The sequence below is a fragment of the Pteropus vampyrus genome, unplaced genomic scaffold, assembly GCF_000151845.1.
Source record: "Pteropus vampyrus isolate Shadow unplaced genomic scaffold, Pvam_2.0 Scaffold39, whole genome shotgun sequence".
NCBI lineage: Eukaryota > Metazoa > Chordata > Mammalia > Chiroptera > Pteropodidae > Pteropus > Pteropus vampyrus.
The window spans coordinates 714,880-735,446 of record NW_011888820.1 but is presented as its reverse complement, the minus strand read 5'-3'; the positions used below and the strand labels follow the sequence as shown (position 1 = coordinate 735,446).

At 36.1% G+C, this 20,567-nt stretch overlaps 1 protein-coding gene across 1 annotated transcript; it reads left to right on the top strand.

Moving 5' to 3' along the window:
• Positions 1-5,611: 5,611 nt before the first annotated feature.
• On the top strand, positions 5,612-18,379 carry TMED7 (transmembrane p24 trafficking protein 7). Its single transcript, XM_011358253.2, has 3 exons — positions 5,612-6,103; positions 11,058-11,303; positions 14,601-18,379. The coding sequence occupies exons 1-3, from the start codon at positions 5,912-5,914 to the stop codon at positions 14,835-14,837; spliced, it is 675 nt and encodes a 224-aa protein (XP_011356555.1). The 5' UTR covers positions 5,612-5,911; the 3' UTR covers positions 14,838-18,379.
• The last annotated feature ends 2,188 nt before the right edge of the window (positions 18,380-20,567 follow it).

Here is a 20,567-nt window from a genome sequence, read left to right as displayed (position 1 = left end):
ATATATAGGAAAATTGGTTGGATTTTTGTATTGATATGGAATGCATAAGTATTTTTCCTATTTAAAACACTAGAATATAGATTATCTTTAAAAATACTGGATTTGGAGGCTAATCTAGTGCCTAAATTGCTATCTGATATGTTTTCAGGAATATCTCAGATTCAGATGAGAAATGCAGGCTGTAGGTAGAACAGTGAAGATGTTGATATTTCTGGTCCCTACCCTTTTATGTCAGGTGTTGTCTAAACTGTCTTCATCTTTGCATGGCCAGATTCTTAACCTCAGAGCTTCCCTGATCTGTATCTGATGCTGATACCAAGGAGGTCACGGCAATGTCCCTCCCCTCCTCTTAAACCTTGTAATTTGAAACCTCTCTGATTTTATATTTATGTTCTAATCTGATTGCTTAATCTGGCCTCAAATTCTAACATACGGAAATAATAGAAGACTCCATATCTATAAGAGTAATAAGAAAGATAACGGTGGGTTTTTTTTAATATCCTTTTGAAGGAGAATTATAAAGTCTCTACTGCCTTTAATGTGCCATGTTGTATGGATGCTATCTCATCTAATTCTATCCTCTCAGCCACCTACATGGATGGATGAAGAAACTGGATATCAGAAAGGTTTTCTTTTTTTTATGGATGAAGAAACTAGTTATCTCAAAGGTTAGATAATTTGCCCAAGCCTATACTACACTACATTTCCTACATTAGGAAAAGGTATGAGACAACCTAGGCTCAAAGACTATGAGTCAAAATTTTCATTGCCCAAGCCTATACTACACTACATTTCCTACATTAGGAAAAGGTATGAGACAACCTAGGCTCAAAGACTATGAGTCAAAATTTTCATTGCTGTGTTCTTACTGTAAGCTGAACAAATCATGGTTTATTTTTTGCTTGTACTATTTTGTAGTCCTTAGTAAGGATGTGTACTCAACATAAAGATGATGTCACTTTGTGTATTTTATAAATCTTTTTCACATTATGTACTCTTTCCGACTTACAATAATCCTGGGAAATAAGGAAAAGATTAATTAAAAATCTGGAACAAAATTCCAATTCTATTTTCTAGATTATGAACCCTCCAAGGTCAAGAATCTAGTTTTATTCATTTTCTGTCTTTATCCAGTGGGGTAGATTGATTGCAGAATTGAACAAAACTCTTCCTTCACCACCCCTCTGCCCCATTTTTACAAAGTGTCCATGGTAGATTTGTACCGTTTTGTCTTAGCTCAATTGGAACTAGTCTTTGCTAGAATTCTGTTCCCTGCATAGTTGGAGGTTAGTGGCCCACAACAGACATTTTAAAAGACAGAAGTGATGAAGCAGCAGCAATATTCCTTCCTACATCTGAAGCTCTCTGACTCTGGGCCAGGTGCATGTTTAATTCCATAAAGAACACTCACTTTTCCTACAGACCATCCATCATGGAAGTGGGAGGCTTGGAGGCAGTGCAAAAGTGACGTGGGTTTTGGCTCAGCCTCACAGGTTCAGTTTCCCCTCGTTCTTCAACTTCACATCCGTCTTTTCTTTTGATTGCTTTATCTGCAGATTTCAGGCTCCAGCACCAGATAAAGAAGCAACAGCCTCCCATAGTCTGTTTAACCAGCTACCACAATTAGTAACATCAAATTCCTATAGTCAATTCCTTATTTTATATCTATATGTATATACACATATATGATTTCATTTCTATAAATATAAAAATAAATTTATATTCAATATTCTATATAGAAATATGTATTTATAGATATGTACATACATATATACATATACATTTGTTATTGGTTTTCTTTCTAGTGGTTCTGCTTCTCAAAAGGAACCCTGACACGGTGTCTTTGCAGCTCCTCCTTGTCCTTTGAATCTGGGTTGGCCTTGTGATTTGCTTTGGTTAATAGAATGAGGCAGAAGTGACAGGGCCCAATTCTGAGCCTAGGCCTCAAGAAGCCTTGCAAATTCTCTCTCTTGGAACCCATAAGCACTGTGTGTACAATCCCAGGCTAGCCTATTGTAGGATGAGAGACTACTGCATGGAGGAGGGCCCAGTTGTCTTAGCCAAGGCCATTCTAGACCAGCCTATAACCAGCTTTCCCGCTAAAATACGAGCAAGCTCAGCCAAGATCAGCAAAGCAGCCCACTTACCCCCAGCTGACTGCAAATGATGAATGAGCCCACCTGAAAGCAGACCCATCTGACCTATAGGCTTCCCAGTAGTAATAAATGCATAAGGTGTAAGCCACAAATCTCCAGGTGTTTCCCCCCCACAAAATGGCTAACTGATGCATCCAGTATATTAAATTTTTCTTCTCTTATTTTGAAATATAACATACATACAGATAAGTACATAAAACATACATAAGTTTAACATGTAATCATAAAGTGAAAATAAATGTAACCAGCCCTAGGTCAAGAGAGCATTGCCAGCACTGAAGAGCCCCTACCCACCTCACCCACCTCACCCACCTCACTCACCCCCACCCCTGCCCTGTATTGCTTCTCCCCTATTATTCTTTCCTTCCTTACTGTCATGATTTGTGAGATAATCATTTCCTTGCTTCTTAGGATCACTTCACCATGTATTAGGGAAAACAGTATCGTTTAGTTTTGCCCATTGTCAGTCTTTATATTCTGTATGATTTCTTTTTTGCCTAGCTTCTATTGCATTGTTTATAAAATTCCCCTATGTTATCCTGTGTAGCTATAATCTGTTCATTTATTGCTTTGTAATGTCCTATTTTATGAATATACCTAAATTTATGGATATTATGGAGTATTTCACATTTGGGGTTTTGCCTTTAAATATTCTTGTATATTGTATCCTGGTGTACCTACCTGTACATGAGTTTCTCTACATCAGTGGTCCTCAAATTTTTGATTCCAGAATCTTTAAAATTAGTTAAATAAATTTTTTTAATGACAAAAATAATTATAGAAATCTGAGACACTTAAAATATTTATTGACTAATTCATTTAAAAAGAAAAACAATAATAAACCCATTCCATGTATTCATTTCCTGAGGATGTCATTACAAATTATCACAAACAGGGTGACTTAAAGAAACAGAAATTTATTCTCTCACAGTGGTTGAGGCCAGAAGTCTAAAATTAAAGTGTTGCCAAGGTTGATTCCTTCTAGAGGCTCTGAGGAAGAATCTGTTCCATGATTTTCTCCTTGCTTCTGGTGGCTGTGGGCAATCCTTGGCATTCCTTGGCTTGTAGATACATACTTCAATTTCTGTCTTTGTCTTCACACAGCATTCTCCCTGTGTGTCTGTTTGCCTCAAATCTCCTTCTCCTTTCTCTTGTAAGGACATCGGTGTTTGGATTTAGGGCCTACCCTAAATCCAGGATGATGTCATCTCGAGATTCTTAACTTGATTATAACTACAAAAACCCTATTTCCAAGTCAGGTCACATGACAAGAACTGGGAGTTAAGATTTGCACATATGTTATCTGGGGGATACAATTCAACCCATTACACATGTTAACATGAATAACACATTTGTAAATTTAAAAAGTAGCCATATTTTCCAAATAAAAATTTAGTGATGAGTAGCATTGTTTTCCATTTGTGTGAATCAATTTAATATCTTGACTCAAACGAGAAGCTGTGTGCTCAAATGCCTTTACATTCAATCCATTTTATATTGTTTGGGTTGAAATATATGATGAAAATCCATTCTCACATAGATAATCTCAGGTACCCTGAAAAGGATTCAGCAGCTCCTAGAGATCTTTGGAGCACATTTTGAGAATCACTGCTCTAAAGCATATAAAGTATATGCAAAGTGGAATTTCTAGGCTATATATATCTTCTATTTTATTAGATAATGCCACGTTGTTTTTCAAAGTGGTTGTACCAATTTAAATTTCCACTAGCAGTGTATGAGGGATTTCATTGCCCTACATGGTCACCAATATCTGGTATTGTTGCACTTTAAAATTTTTGCCTACCTGGTGGTATGCAATATATTGCATTATGGTTTTAATCTCATTTATTCATTCTTTGTATTGCCATTTCATGTATGAAGAAACCGAAGTTTAAAAGAGCAATGTTGGACTTGGTCCCATAGTGTAGCAGTTAGCATGTCTGCTTTACACGTAGAACTTGTCCTGAGTTCATGCCCCAGTGGAGTCACAGTCCATGGTCTACAGCCATGCCACCCTGAACAAGACTGATGTCTGATCTTGGAAGCTAAGCAGGGTCAGGCCTGGTTAGTACTTGGATGGAGACCACTTAGAAAGACCAGGTGCTGTAGGCATAAATAAGAAGAATGGTACTTGGCCAAATTTAAGAGTTAAAAAATACCACCCACATTTTGCACTCCTAAATTCAGTCATCTTTCCACTTACAGAAGAAATAATGCTCCCTTTAGGCCTAATTCTCAGGAAAGTACAATCTCCCCCAAATCTCACCTCCTCTGGGATCTTTTCCTTGTGTGAGGCTTTGGACACCCCAGGCCAAAAGAAGTTCTGGGGCTCCCTGCTCATCAATATTCCTCCATCCCCTGTTCTTCCTCCCCACCTCCTCATTGCCCCCCTCACTTGCCTGCCTAGTTCCTACCCACCTGCCTCTTTTTTTTCTCATAAAACTCTCTACCCACCCTCTCTGTTGATCATCTTAAAGTGCATGAGCCTCACTGTGGTCATTTATTTAAAAAGGTATAATACCTAATTTGTGTTTATTTGCATGAGAAAATGTATACTTTAAGGAATCAACACGTTAGCTACTATTAATATTACCCACTATTATTTTTTTAAGCACTCCAACGCAAGCCAATGGTGGGATTATAGGCAAGTTATTCAACTTTTTTGATCCTCAATTTCCTCATCAGTAAATAGGAATAATATCTACCTCATAGAGTTGTTTGAAGGATCCAGAGACATAATAAATGTAATGAGCTGAGCATAGTGCCAGATGATAAGGAGTACTCATTGGGTGTTTATTTTTATTTAACAAAATCTTATCTAGTGCTTACTATATGACAATCATTCTTCTAGATACTTTTTTCCAAAAATTGAAGCCATGTCATAATTCTGAGTTAGGTACTATTATTACCCACATTTTACTGATGCAAAGACTGAAGCAGAGAGGTCAAACAACTGACCCAAAGTCATACAGCTAGTAAGTAAGTAGCAGAGTAGGGTTTAGAACTCCTGCAATCTGGTGGTTCCAGGTTTCGTGCTCCTTGCTAAAGTGCTGTCAGCACCCCGCCCCACGCCAACAAATATATTATTTGAAGAAACTCTGCAAATAGCAAAGCACTCTACTATCGGTGGTTAGCTCCCAAGGGCAAAACGAGTTCTTTTTCTCTCCCTCAGAGCTCCCTTAGCGCTCAGTTCTCACAGAAACACCAGCCTGCTCAGCAGAGATGGCATAGCTCCCACCGACAGATGGTCAGCGAAGCCACCCGTCGGCCACACCCCTTCTGGCCCCGCCCTACCCGCCCGACACTTCTAGCTCCGCCCCTCGTCCCAGGATATGGAGGCCAACCCGACGTCTCGCGAGCGTCCACGTACACACTCTAACGCCTCTCTCCTAGGCCGGGGGAGAGTACATCCGGGTCGCTGGAGCAGGTGCCTCAGGCCCCGCCCCTTTCGCCCAAGCATCGCCCCCACTTCCGGCCACTTCCGGCCACCTCAGGCCTTTTCCGCTTGTTCTCTGCTGGTTTTAATCTCTCCTTCTCAGGTTGTTTCCGACTGTAGGCCCGGGTCATCTAGCACCCCTTTCCTGCTACCAGCAGTTCGCTGCTCATCCGGTTTCTGTCCGAGGTTTGGAGCAACTCTGCCGTGCAAATTCGCGGAGCGGTCGGGGCTGAGGCCTTCCGCGCACAGTGAGTCCGCGCAGACCTGACCCCGCGTCTACCTACAGCTCCGTGGAGGCCACCGCCGCCTCCGCCTAGGGATGCTGCGGCTGGGGTCCGCGCAGCGCTGGGCGGCCGCTGTGGGCCGTTGGGGCTGCAGGCTGCTCGCGCTGCTGCTGCTGGTGCCGGGACCCAGCAGCGCCTCTGAGATCACTTTCGAGCTGCCTGACAATGCCAAGCAGTGTTTCTACGAGGACATCACGCAAGGCACCAAGTGCACCCTCGAGTTCCAGGTACTATACAGGCTCTGGCAGTCTCGGGGCCCCAGTTCGCGGTTACAGATTCCGAGCTGTAACTTGCTGGGGCCCCCCCCTTCTGGCCTTGTTTTTCCATTCTTTGGCTGATTCAAGAATCGCCTCTAGATAGTTTATAAAGAGCATTTTGGCTTTCATGTTCTAAACCTCGGGCGAGAGACATTTAAGACCAGATATTAAGATATATGAATTCCAGAAATGCTTCCGGTAACTGTGTCTCTTCCTTCCGTTCTCTAGGCCATTGAACTTTCTTTCTTAAAAATTCTCTTTTTAAACTATTCCTGTTTTATAGTGCCCAGTGTCAGTCCCTCACTCTCTAATCCACACCTCCACTTTAATCAGATTTGAGGTGCTGCCAATATCTAACTCCAATGCTTTTTAGTTTTTCCATTGATGTTAGGACTCTTGGTTAGTGCGGTCTCTATCATCGGAAGAGGATCATTCGAAGCCGAATTACCATCTGCCAAAGGTGTCGTAGAAAGAATTGCTGCGATAAATGAGAGGTCCCTTCTCACCTGGGGATTATATATACACACATATATATGTATATGAATGAAATTTTATTTGACAAAACGTAGTTTAAGCTTCTTAGAACAGTTTTTGTTCTGTTTTTATTTTATTTTTGGTAGATTTATGCAGCGTATTTGAGTAGTTGTTGAGTGTTTGGTGCTGATGATACAGAGGGATCAAAACAGAGGGTCGCTGTCATCACTTTTGATTTCCTTCCCAATCAGTACCTGCTCATTCATCAGAATTGTGCCATAAGAGCTGAAAATAGTGTATATACGATCTGGTCTTTGGGGTCTGTGAAGGCTTCCTTTAGGAAGTGATTTTAAGTTGAACTATAAAGAACGAGTTGTAGATACTTTGGTAAGGGAGAAGAGGGAATAGCCTTTACAAGGTCCCTGTGGTTAGAGTGACTGGCAATTTGAAAACCGTGGAGAGGTCCTATGTATTTGGAAATAAGCCAGACTGGAGTGTTGAGGGGAATGTCGGCAGGAGTCAAATCATGTAGTGCTTTGCTGACCCTGTTAAGGATTTTAGTTTTTCCTAATAGTGTAGGAAACTATCAGAGGGTTCTGAGCGGTGCACTAAAACAATCCAAATATTTTTGGTAGCTGTATGGATATTAACTTGTGCAGATAAAGAAGGTATTACAGACTCTGTATACACACTGATTAGGAGGCTATTGTAGTGGTTCAGGCTTAGACTAGGGTATTAACAGTGAGGAAGGAGAAAAGTGAAAGGATTGGAGAAAACTTAGAAAGTGAAATCAACAGAACTTGGTAATGATTTGACTTTAGTGAGTGAGGGAGGAAAGGCTAAGAATGACCCTTAGGCTTGCTTAACTTCATGGATTAGGACCAGGGGACAAAAAAAAAGATAACAGGAATTGTAATATAAAGTGTCATAAAACAGCAAGTAGCAGAATCGGTATGCAGATCTAGGTTAAATTCTTAACTACTTTGTTATGCTATTTCTCAAAGGAAAGACTGATGTTAACTTCAGGGAGCTTGCATAGACACACATAGTAGTAAAATATTAAGTACACACTAGGTATTGTAGGGGCATAAAAAAATAACTTTCTTCCCATCTTCTAAGTTCTAGGTGGGCTAATCAAATTCATAGAGGCAGATTAACAGGAGAAAATGTACAAAGTTTATTACAGATGTACATGCCAGGGATATCATAGATATGAGACCTGAATTGGGCAGTTGAAGATTAAATGCCATGATGGACAAAAGAGAAGGCAGGGACAGGGGTCTGAAATTTCTAAAGGAAAATAGGCAATTCATAGGTAGCAGAGAAAGAGCAGAACACATGGCAAACAAATTCCTTCTAGGCAGCCTGGAAATAATGGGGGAGAGGGCAGGAAACAAGCTTTGCTAGATTTCTGTCTGTCTCATATGTGCTAAAGTGAATATGCTAAGATTATGCTAAAGTTCCTTTTCTAAAGCAGGTTTTTCTAAATCTCTTTAGGCAAGAAAAAATCTAGAGAGGTAACAAATTCTTTGAGTCTTTTGTTTCTTAATAACCAGCTTAAAAATTATTCCAAAAGGCACATTTCGAGGGGTGGCAAATCATTGGTTCCCCTCAGTATAGATAGTGCTGGCTGAGGGGGAAGGATCATCAGAAGTTTACCTGATGGGGCTGATGTTTGCTCTGAGTCTAGAAGGATAAATAGGAGCTATTCTACAAGATAGTAGAGGGAGAAAGGACATCCTAGGCAAGTATGTAATGTTTGTAAAACCTAATTCTAGCAGGCCTGAAATTAGCCTGAGCTGGCACTGCAGTGCATTAATAGTGTTGCTTTGTAACTGAGTCTCAGGACTATAGGGGAAGTTTCTACCAGTTTTTCAGCATTGTTAACAGGGAGATTGATGATTTACACCTGGTCTCTGTGAGACCCCTCAAAGGCTTGGTATTAAGACTGATTACATAGCAGGAATAGGCTTATGTGACCAGGAATATATAAAAAACCCAGCTAAGACTCTTCGGGGCTCCCTGGTTCCAAAGTGTTCCTTTATATACTTGGTGAACTGAGACAGTATTGTGTCTGGCCACAGCCCTCACAGAGAGAGGACAAAGGAGCCAAGACCTAACCTTTCCTAACCTCTTATGTAAGACAACTTTTGGCTGTGATGTTTTTATATTGTATTTTCCTGTGATAAACTAGATTTGTAAGTGTTATTATTTAGCAAACAAACCTTGTTTAACTTGCTACTGTTAGTACAGGTGTGAAACAAAGACATCTGGCAGTTGGTATTTTTGGAACACAGAATGAGAAAAGGTATAAAAGAGGTGCTCAGGCTACCTTGAGGAGGTACAGGTGAGTAGTTTGCCATTGTTAACAGGTTTGGATTTTTCTGTTTGGGAAATCAAAAGGGGATTACCAAAACGGGATTATCGAAAGGTCCACCTCCTTAGGAAAATGTACAGAGAGGGGTGCTACTGGCATCTAGTAGATAGAGACCAGAGATGCTGCTAAACATGCTAGAATGCACAGGGCAACACAGTCCCCTACAATGAAGAATTACCCAGCCCAAAATTACCTTACCAGGTTCAGAAACTCTTGGTTAGAGGGAGGAGAGATTGGGTTTGTAGGAAGACCTTTTAGGAAGTTGTGGTAATAGTCTTGTCTGGATTGTGGATTAGGAATGGAAGAGATGGGATGAACTTTTGAAAGGCAGTAACATCAAGAGATTTCTGTGATTAACCGGACAGGTAGAGACTCTTTCTTTGGGGTGATTCCCAGTTTCTATCTTACATTACCAGACAGGTTGTAAAGGGGAACTTTTATCTGAAATGAGATTACTTGTTTTACAATTTGATGGAAGAAAAGTGACATGATTATCATTTCTGATGCTGTTCAGTTTGTATGTATGTATTTGATTATTCAGAGTACAATGGTCAGTACAAAGAATTGGGTATATCATAATGAAGTCATTATTTTCACAGGGGGAAGAAAAGTTGTTGACTTTTGAGGGGAGAGTAGAGGCCCAATTGATAAGACATTTTTATGTCAAAATACCTATTAATATTTACATATTTTTATAATTTCATAAGTGCATAATTTTCATTTAATTATCAAAATGATCTTATAACATAGTTCAGTTATTTATCATATCTCTTAAGTGAAAGAAGGTCACATAAGTAACTGATCCTTCTTTCAAGTCCAAAGTTTGATCTCTGTGTTCTACAGATCTAGAATTGTTAATAGGCTAACCAAGAGTGTTCAGGCTTGAAAATACAGGCTGGTGCTACTCACATTTGTTGGGATTGGGGATCCATGAAACCCAGTATCTCTTCCTCATCACTTTTTTCTCAAGTAGATTCTCCTGTCTCCTCTCCCTCTTTCCTTCCACTCACTTCTTTCTCGTATAAGGGGACTTTCTCCTCTTTAATCCTTTTTACCTTTTTCTCTTATGCTTATTTAGTTACTTCAGGAAAGTCTCCCTCCTCTTGTCATTTGTACAACCCAAGTGGCCCAAGTTGTCACTAATAAGCGTAAGCCCTTGAAAATAGCTCCAGAATCCTCTTTAGAAACATTTCAACTGCCACTGGCTTTCCTTTCAATATGCTTGCTCTTAAACATACACTTTCCAGATAAAAGATTTTTTTGTTTTTGTTTTCGTGTCTTATTTTGTTTTTGCTTTAATCATTACTGTATAAACGATGTCATTTCATTGTTTATGTTTCTTTTGGAAACAAGTTTGTAAATGATAATACTCTTAGAACAGCCCACAAGTCTATTCAATTGATAGTGTAGTTCAAAACAAAGTATGTATTAAATTCCATCTTACCTATAAAAGAATTTAAGCACAACCTATTTGTAATTTGGCAGTAAAATGAGTTTAGTTCTATAATGAAGTATTCTTATGCTAAGGACTGACCTTCTTTACTACTTCACTATATTATTCATGTGTGTGCTTGGATGATACAAATTTTCTCACCTAGTTGTCTACAAATAGACAACTAGGTGAGAAAATTTGGGGAAGGGAAATATGTAACACTGAGCTTGAGAGTAAAGAGTATGACTTCGGAGTTCAAGTTCTGCCTCTCTTACTAGATGAGTAATGTTGGGTAGGTTGCTTATCTTAACTCAGTTTCTCAGTTTGTCAGAGGAAGGAAAATTCCCTCTTGTAGTGTTGTTGGGAGAAGTCATATAAGAAACCTACATTAATTAGAATAGTTGTCTGGCTAGTTTGCTAGTTCCCTTTCGCCTGTCATGAGGAAATTTGTTCATTTTTTATAAAGCTTTGGTTAAACTGAAATCTGCCAAGTTCCATCCAGTGGTGGAAATCAAAAAAAGCAAAATTGTCCATAGCAGTAAAACCCTTAGCCTACAACCTTATTGTCATTTTAACAAATCTGATTAATTTCTAAAATTTGTTAGTCAAAATGATCTCTTCATTTTTTTTTTTCTTTATAGGTGATTACTGGTGGTCACTATGATGTAGATTGTCGATTAGAAGATCCTGATGGTAATGTGTTATACAAAGAGATGAAGAAACAATATGATAGTTTTACCTTCACAGCTTCTAGAAATGGGACATACAAATTTTGCTTCAGCAATGAATTTTCCACTTTCACACATAAAACCGTATACTTTGATTTTCAAGTTGGAGAAGACCCACCTTTGTTTCCTAGTGAGAACCGAGTCAGTGCTCTTACCCAGGTAAACACAAATTCAATAATATAATGTTGGTGTGTATAAAGGGAGAAAAAGTATAATTTAATATGCATCAATTCATCTATGAACACAGAATTTTGAGACTTTTACACAATATTTAAGATGTCTTAATTCTTTTAGTGAATCAGGCATTTCGCGGAGAACTTCAGACTTTTCATTGAAGACTAGCGTTAAAGGATTTTATGAACTTTTTAGTATAAAGAAAATAAAGAAGCATTAAAATAGGAGGATCGCTTAGGTAGAAACATCAATAGCAAAGGAAATTTAGGAAGTCTAAACAGTGCTTTAGCATTCTGAAACATTTTTTGTAATTCATGGAGGAATGTTACTACCATAATTTAGCAAATTGGTGTAACTAGGTATATTGATGTAACTTGTTATATGTATATACACATATATACACACACACCCCACAAGATGCTTTAATATATAAATATACTACAAGATGACTTTATACTGGTAATTATGTTACTCAAGCTTTTGTTAAATAACTTTTGTTATAACTTAAGATAAAATGTTAAAAGATTAATGGTAAATCATCTAATAAAAATAGAAGCTAAATTGAGTTTTATTTTGAAGAAGAGCTTAATGAGAGAAAATGAAAGAAAAAGTCAGTGAACAGATACTGCTCAGGTGATGAGAAGGGCTATTTTAGTTCTAGTTCAAATACAGCCTGAGCGTAGATTATATCCAAAAGATATTTAGGTATTCAAATGAATTATTTAACACCTACTTGTTAAAACCTTAAAATGATATTTCATTGTTCCCAGGTTCCAGTTAGTCTCTTAGTCACATGATGATAGAGGATGTTTTTAAGAATGTGTAAGAGCCTAATTCATAAACTTTGGGCTTTAACAATATATATTTAAATGCTCATTTCTAGAAATGTTCTCTTTATTTTAGCATCCTGTATGAAACAGCACATTGCTTTGTAAAAACGATTTTCTTTAGGGCCATTGTTTATAATTTAACCTTCATGAATTTTAATTTGTATAAGGAGGTAGCTTTCTCTTAAAACCTAAGTAGATTAATTTAAGAAATGAGTTATAAGGGTTATAAAGCAATTAATGGTTATAATGGTTATGAAGCATTTATAAATGGTTATAAAGCAATGGTTAAAATGGTTATAAAGCAATTAATACCACTTAACCTCCTTTATTCATACCACTTTTTTTATTCTTTCTCGGTTTTATTTTTTTTTCAAAAAGCAGATAAGTCTCTCATACAATAGAAATTCCCGTAAAGCAGTTGTTCGCATTTTGAAATTGAAAGTTGCCATCTAGTAAATGTAGAATAAATGATAGAGTTTTAATAAATAACCATGTTTTAACCATGAGTAAAGTGATGGGTCTAGAGTAGGCAGTGATCACCACTAAGTGCTAAAACTATTAGGTGAAAGACTGATGAAAAGCTTTATAATGGATAGGTCAGCCTGCTATCCCCCAAATCTAATCATCATTCACAAATGGAGCGATAAGTAGACATTATGTGTCTTCTGATAACAGGCGATAATGAAGTACGTGACATTGCCTATGAGGTAGTTCCACTCAGAACATTACACCTGACTCCCATCAAATCTCTAGCTCCAACTTCCAGTTTATAAGAAATACTAAGGGTAGAAGAATACCGTGGGCGCAATCAGCAAAATCCAGGAAGTGGGAAATGCTATAGGATAGAGGCCCCAATTTCTTTAACAAGTAGATGGGAAAAAAAGAAGGAAGAGAAACTTAAAGATTAAAGAAGACTTAAAAGACATATCAGCCAAATGATTGTGTTGACCTTGTTTTGATTATGATTTGTAAACTGCTTTTGAGACGTGAAGAAATTTGAACACTAACTTTATGTTCGGTAACTTTAAGGAACTATTTTTAATTGTTTTATCATTATAATGCTATTGGGGTTATATTTTTTTAAGCATTACCTTTCAGAAATAAATACAGAGTATAAAAGTATAGCTGAAGTGATAAAACATCTGGGATTTGCTTTAAAATAATTGAGGCATGGGAAGAAAATAGATGGAAGAAATAGTTGGAACAGGATCAGCCATATATTAATAATTATTCACATGGAGGTTCATTGTACTAGTCTATATACTTTTGAATATGTATAAACATTTCCACTTTAAAAGTACAAAGAAAAAAAGGGAAACAATACCATCTCAAAAATTGTATTGAGTTCATGCAAGTAATCCCTTAATTTCATTCCCGGGGCCTAAATAAAGCAAGAATAGCAAAAATGTTTGAGTAATTCTAATAGGTAAATTCAATTTATAGATCTCATAATTTCTCATACGTTTTAAAAGTACCTTTAATGGAATATTTTTATAATAATTCCTTTTATACTTTGGTATAATTTTATTAAATGTTTGAATTATTTCCTAATGTCTGAATCTCTTAACTAAATTTTTTAAAAATTTTTTAACTAAAATGAAGGCACACTCACATTGTTTTTAAAATTCTTAATACTTGGCATGTGATGTAATCTAAGTATAATAGAATAATAAAGCATGTATTTCATCACCAGCGTTATTTTCAGCAGTATAAAAATGTTAAGCTTTGTATGTAAAAAATTAGACATTTAACCCTTCTAAGTCAGATGGTATAATTATAAAGAGGTAAAGTGTCATCAGATGAAGGCTGATAAACTGATTACACAGTGAAACAAATTTATATCCCATTGAGAACACATGTATTGGTTTAGTTGACTGGCATGAAGGAAAAAAGACTTACTTAGCAAATTGGTAAATGTAAGAAAAAAACATTTATTTTCAGATCCAATTCTTTTTTAGTTAAAATACTTTTGACTAATTCAATCTATTTTTATGCCATATTTGGTCTATTTTTGTATATATTTGGACTTCGATTTATAGTCTTATTATTGGTCAGATTTACTGATCTGCTCTTCTCTTCCTCCTAATCCTTCCTTTTTGAGGACTCTGAGTTTGAAATTCTATAATCACCAACCTTAACTGATAAGTATTTCCGCTACTGTTAGCTTAGTGTTCCATATGCCAATGTACAGATGCCATGGGTGTGACCTTCTAGTTTGGAGAAAGCGACTGCTTCTTGGGATCTCTAGCCTTACTGGTTGTCCTAGTGTGAATGAGTATAAAGGTTGCACTGCTAGGACCACTGGCATAATGAGTGAATGAATGAGTGCCAGTTTAATAGAATGTTCATCAAATGAGGAATGAAGATCAAATTGAAAGAAAAGATGAGTATGCTTTTTAGAAGGATTGTACAGAAAGTATTAAACTTACTCATTGGAAATATTTCTCTTTAGATGGAATCTGCCTGTGTTTCAATTCACGAAGCTCTGAAGTCTGTCATCGACTATCAGACTCATTTCCGTTTGAGAGAAGCTCAAGGCCGAAGCCGCGCAGAGGATCTAAACACAAGAGTGGCCTATTGGTCAGTAGGAGAAGCCCTCATCCTTCTGGTGGTTAGCATAGGGCAGGTATTTCTTCTGAAAAGCTTTTTCTCAGATAAAAGAACCACCACAACTCGTGTTGGATCATAACTACGTTTTGAGAATTGATGCACCATTGCAACTGTAATATTGCTGTCTTCTAATTAATTAATTTTAGGTACTGAAGAACTTGATATTGGCAACATTTTCAAAACCTTATTCATATACTTGTTAGGGGGTTATGTACAATGCATAAACCCAAACAGTGGAAAGGACACCTTTTTTTATTTGTAAAGGTATAAAAACTTTGGAACTTATTTTGGGCTATTCATGTTAAATATTCAACACCAATGATCTGCTCTTTGTTGTTTATATCTACTCTTTGCACACTAAACTTTGGTATTTTGATTTAGCCATTTAAAAGTACTTTTCTTATAGGTAGTGGATACTTTAAAAACCTTTGATTTAATGTCTACATGTGTTGTGGAGGAAGAAAATTGCCTTTTGATTGTTTATAGTAAATAAGGATTTGTTTTTCAGAAATGCATATGTGATTAACTGCAGTCCACGCCCTATTCTGCACTGTTTAATTTTTATGGGGGAAGAATCTACAATAGAAATGTTTGTTGATATTGATATAATTTTAAATCGATACATCATGGTATAATTTATTTATCACTAGCTTGGAAAATGTCAGATTTTGGCAGGGAGGCAGTTTATTCTATGATTTATAACCAGATATGTTCTTTTTTTCTTAAAGACATTCTTCCACACAAAATAGTGTGTTTCAGTAACATCATAGAGTTTATATGGGCCTTAAAAATCAGATTGTCATGATAAAATAATTAAGAATAATTAAAGTCACTACTATGTCTTATAGTGGAGGGGCAAATGAGAAAATTTTTAGTGAGTTATCTGCACACACTACATTTTCAGTGCTTTTATAAAGAAAAAAGGTGATCTGTTTCATTTTAACATTTTATTGGCTGGTTCTTGCCCTTATGTGGCTTTAATGTCTGAGTCATTCCCAACTTAAAATGACAGTTGTAATATTAGTATCGTAAAAGTGCCATACATTTTATCCTGATTGGTGTGATACACTGAAAAATTAGTTTTTCCTTCCTTCCTTCCCTCCTTCCTTCCTTCTTTCTTTCTTTCTGTCTTTCTTTCTGTCTCTCTGTCTCTTTGTCTTGTACATGTAATTTGTACAGTCTCTGCTTAGCAGTCCTATAATTTAAAAATTTAGAATGCTATATGTGTTTTTTATTTGATAATCTTCATTGACTGTACTGCGTTTAATGAATATTAAATAGTGCATATTCTGTACACTATAGGGTTTAGACTGTGTTTGTATTTTATAATTTGCGTAGATTAAGCTGATTGAAATAAGATTTTATTCCAGGTATTCTAGAGTAGAATACGAGATGATGCAAATTGTATAGGTGGTTAAAGCTTTTCTGCCATTTAAAAAAAAATTTGCAACTGCTTTTTGCCATGCCTATCTCCTTCACCCAGAAGTGATAAGTGCTGAACAAGACTCATTGTAGAGACTTTCTTATGTGGTACCATAAAATACTGATGGGATACTAATTCTAGTCACTTAGCACTACTGACTAGAAATAGAAGTTAACTCAACTCTAAGCTGTGTTAAAATGCTTATATTTTCTACTGCATGAAAGCGAAAGGAATTCAAGTTGTCATGCTGGCTAGTTTCAAATGCTACAGTGTAGCAAGGGATAAACATGTTTTTAACCCTTAAATTCTAAAATTTTTGAAGACCAAATAGCTAATCCTTAAACTATATCAAGGATTAAGAACTGAAGTTTAAGATTGCAGATTTATCTATGTGGATTCTTACTTTGGAGTTGTCCTGCAGCTTTATAAGTGTCCCTCTATTTTAGATTTGAAATTTTTCAACACTAATGTTGATGTGATTCATAAGCGTGGGTGTGTATTAAATGTCCTTTTTGGTTACCTGTCTGCTCTATTGTATTCAGATTCTTAGACTATAATTAAGCAGAGTCAGGTATCAGTGTGCCGAGTTTGGCATAGATAATGCAGTTATTTCATCTGTGCCTATCAAAACTTCATAATATTAGACTATTACTACAAATAACTTTTGATGAAACTATTGATACTAAAATGTTCGAAATATCTGCTGTTCCTATTGTAGAAAATAGTACAGGCTTAGTCTAGTTTGTATGTAATTGGTTAATGTTTGATGGATGGCTGTCTATACTCAACTGGGTATGTATATATAATTTAGAAAATACATATCTGTCCAGACATAAGTGTTAAGTAAACTTTTTTCTTCCTCTTCTATATAATTTGTAGCTCGTTTTTTTTCTTTAATCCTTTCATAACTTGCTACAGCAGTTTGAATTTCCTGAATGTTTATGTTTAAACAGATGGCTCAGAATACATATTTAAACACCATTAGATGTATATATTTTTAAAGTAGAATAAATAATGGAAAGGGACTTGATATACAAGTTTATACTAAAATTTCAACTGTGTGAAGATACATTAGAAGATATTACTTTGCTAATACTCTAAACATTCTTTTTTCTATTAAAAGAAACGGTTTATGGTTCATAACTTTAATTCTGGCTTCATGATAATCAGCTTTGAAAATACAATGGACCGAAGAGCAATTTTATTCTTTGGAAGATTTCATTTAAATCTCTGTACTATCCATTTTTTCTTCAGTTTGTAAATGTGTAATATTGATCATTAACTAGGACAAAGCAGACCCTATGACTATTGTTTTCAAGAATTAAATTAATATATAAATAATTCAAAGAGGTCTTTCATTTACTTTTGAAGAGAAAACTTGCTCTGAACTGATATTGGTTCTGTAGGTTTGCACCAATCCTTGTAGAATAAAAATATCTTTCAACAAACTGACTTGTTTCTATTAGGATTTAAGCCCTTTTAAAGATCCGTATCAGCTTGCAGCTTGGAAGTACAGTTCTGTAGCGAGAGTGCTTATTTATTTGCTATTTCATTGAAACACCTTAGGAGCTGGCCAAGAAAGATAAAGAGAAATACAGGTATTCCCCACTTTTCGAAAGTTCACATTATGCCACTTTGCTTTTGCAAAAGATCTACATTAGATGTACCTGTCTTCACTAACTGAAGGAAGTCTGAAAAGGACGTCTTAATGAGAAAACGTGAAAGTGAAAATAGCATTCAGCATTTGTTTTGCAGTGAGCCATTACAGTCAGCAACCACCTAGAGCAGCAAGAGTGGCATTGCTTTTACTATATATTAGTGTTATTTTAGGTTTTATGTGTTATTTGGTAGGTTATTTGGGGGGGGGTCTTGGAATGCTTAAGAAAATTTCCATGTAAATTAATGATAATTGATTCTTTGTGTTACCCCATTTTGGCTTATGAAAGGAAAGCTCTGCTTTCAGATAGCAGAGGAAACCTGTACCACCACTAAACTGCCTCATTTTTAACCTCCTTTTTGCATTTCTTACTGAAAGTTTACGTGAAAGGTGGTTAAGCCTTCAGTTCCCTTAAAAGCTCTTGGTTTTTAAGTACATTAGCCTTAGGTTGTATAATACAAAGTTGCTTCATTTTTTTTTTTCTTTATAATGTAGTCATAGGGGAACATGGTTCTTGAGCACAATTCTACAAAAAAAAAAAGAGAAATAACAGTAAATATAGATTAACATTTATTGAATGCTTACCCTGTACCAGGCGGCGTGCTGAATATTTTACTTGTATTGATATATTTCATCACTGCAATAATCCTGTGAACTAAGGATATTCCTGTTTTACAGATGAGGAAATGGAGGCATCAAGAGGCTAGGAAACCTGCCCATATCTCAGTAATTAGCAGAGTCTGCATGTAAACCCTGGCAGTCTGACTCCAGAGCCCTCTTTCTCAACCACCATGCAGTACTGCCTTACCAGCACTAGTTAAGGATGGATATCTGAAGGCTTAGCCCTCTTGATTTCAGTGTAGCTCAATAGTGCTTTAGGGTCAAGTTCAAATCATGGTTGTGTGACCTCACTCAAATGACTTTATTAAACTGTATATTTCTGTTTCTTCATCTATTACTAAGATAATATCTACTATAATGAGAATATAATGAAATGTTTATAAAACACTTAAGATCAGTACCTATCATACATAAGCATTTAATAAATAGTAGCTATATTTTTATCACTGGTCCAGTTCTAGGCTTTTGATCTTTTTTTAGTTTCTAAAGTTCTTACTTTGGCCTCTACTCGTATGGTTCTTAAATAATAGGTGACAAATATGAAAGTGTTTGAACACCTGTCATGTACATAACAGTCTGCTAGAAGATTCAAAAATGAATAAGATAATCTGATCTCCAGGAACATAACTTAGTTGGAGGAGACAGGATAGCTGTATGAGCAACGAATGTTATGTAGTAATAAAGCAGAATGGACCTGAAAGAGCTAAGACATTTACAAGTTACTATAAGAGGAAGAAAATATATAGGTCAAAAGACATATATCCCCAAAAAGTTTAATGTCTGCCCACGGGAGAGCAAGTGGGGAGTCCGTGGTTGTCTATGTAGGCCAGCAATTGAGAAGAGTAATCTCTGATTCATGGATATGGATTATTAGCTGGTCCCTGTCACTACAGATGGGAAAAACATGTTCTTTAACTTCATGTCTTCTCCATCTTTGTTGTTTCCAAATTCTGAAGGAAAATATAGGAATATTATCCCTAACCCATCAAATGTACTATTTTTCAGTCCGCATTTCTCCGTTTTATCCATAAGCTATTAGGAATGATCATATTCCTTGCTGAAAATAAGATAAAGCAGAAGTAACTCTGTTCTGGTATCTGTTTTTAGTGCTGGTAATTATTAGTGATTACTATTACTGTAAGAAGTAAAGGCAACACAAGAATTTGAGAAAAAAATGGTTCAAAGAGTAAAATCCACTCAATCCCGCTATCCATTTTGATGTATTTCAGTTATATGTATGTTTTTTAATTGTTATTGTCTATAATAAATTTTTAAATTTTAAAAAATTTGTGAAATGTGTCATAATGCAGAAGAGGGTATTAAACATGCACAATTTAAAGAGAAGTAAAATTATAAAGCACACACTAAGGTAACCAATGCTCAGTTTAAGAAATACATTGCCAGCACCATAGGAAGTCCCCATTTATCTTTTCCTGATCATATTCCTGAATTTCACCACTAGAGGTAACCGATGTTCTGCTTGTAATGAGAATAATTTTCTCAGTTTTCTTTATATTTTTACCAGTTACGTAATACTACTTTTCAAAATAATTTCCAAACATCACAAACTGATACTTCTGTAAATACAAAATCTATGCTTGAATGTTTTGGCAATGTCAAATTTCTATCAGCCTTTGTGTTATCTCTTCGTCAGCCAGTAATAAATAGTTCAGTATGGTCTGTCAACCTCATTTTGAATAGTACTGATATCTGCATTCCTGAAAAATATTTTAGAAAAGAAAATCAGGTACAAGTAAACTTTAATAAGTAAAATTTAATGGAGTATTGAATTATATTTAGTAAACAGAAAATTACATGTACTCTTCTGTGACTTTGTTTTGCCAAGTCATCTATGTGGATGCACATGTCTGTAGTTGAGTTCTGTTAGTGTGTAGTCATGTGAGTACACCACAGTTAAATGTCTCTCTTAACTATGATGACATTTAGGTAGTTCCATGTTTTTTTTCGCTATTATGAGTAAATCCACTGTGAGTATTCTTGTATATGTGTATACTCTCTTGAGAATACATCTAGAAGTGGAATTGTTTGTTCATAAAATATATCTTCATGTTTACTGGGTAATATCTGACCTTTCTAAAACAATTGTA

Bases quoted from the DNA above. Each gene is read 5' to 3' on its own strand.
- TMED7 (XM_011358253.2), top strand. From the start codon at position 5,912: ATGCTGCGGCTGGGGTCCGCGCAGCGCTGGGCGGCCGCTGTGGGCCGT. The intron at 6,104-11,057 runs GTACTATACAGG...TTTTCTTTATAG, and splicing joins AGTGCACCCTCGAGTTCCAG to GTGATTACTGGTGGTCACTA. The intron at 11,304-14,600 runs GTAAACACAAAT...ATTTCTCTTTAG, and splicing joins GAGTCAGTGCTCTTACCCAG to ATGGAATCTGCCTGTGTTTC.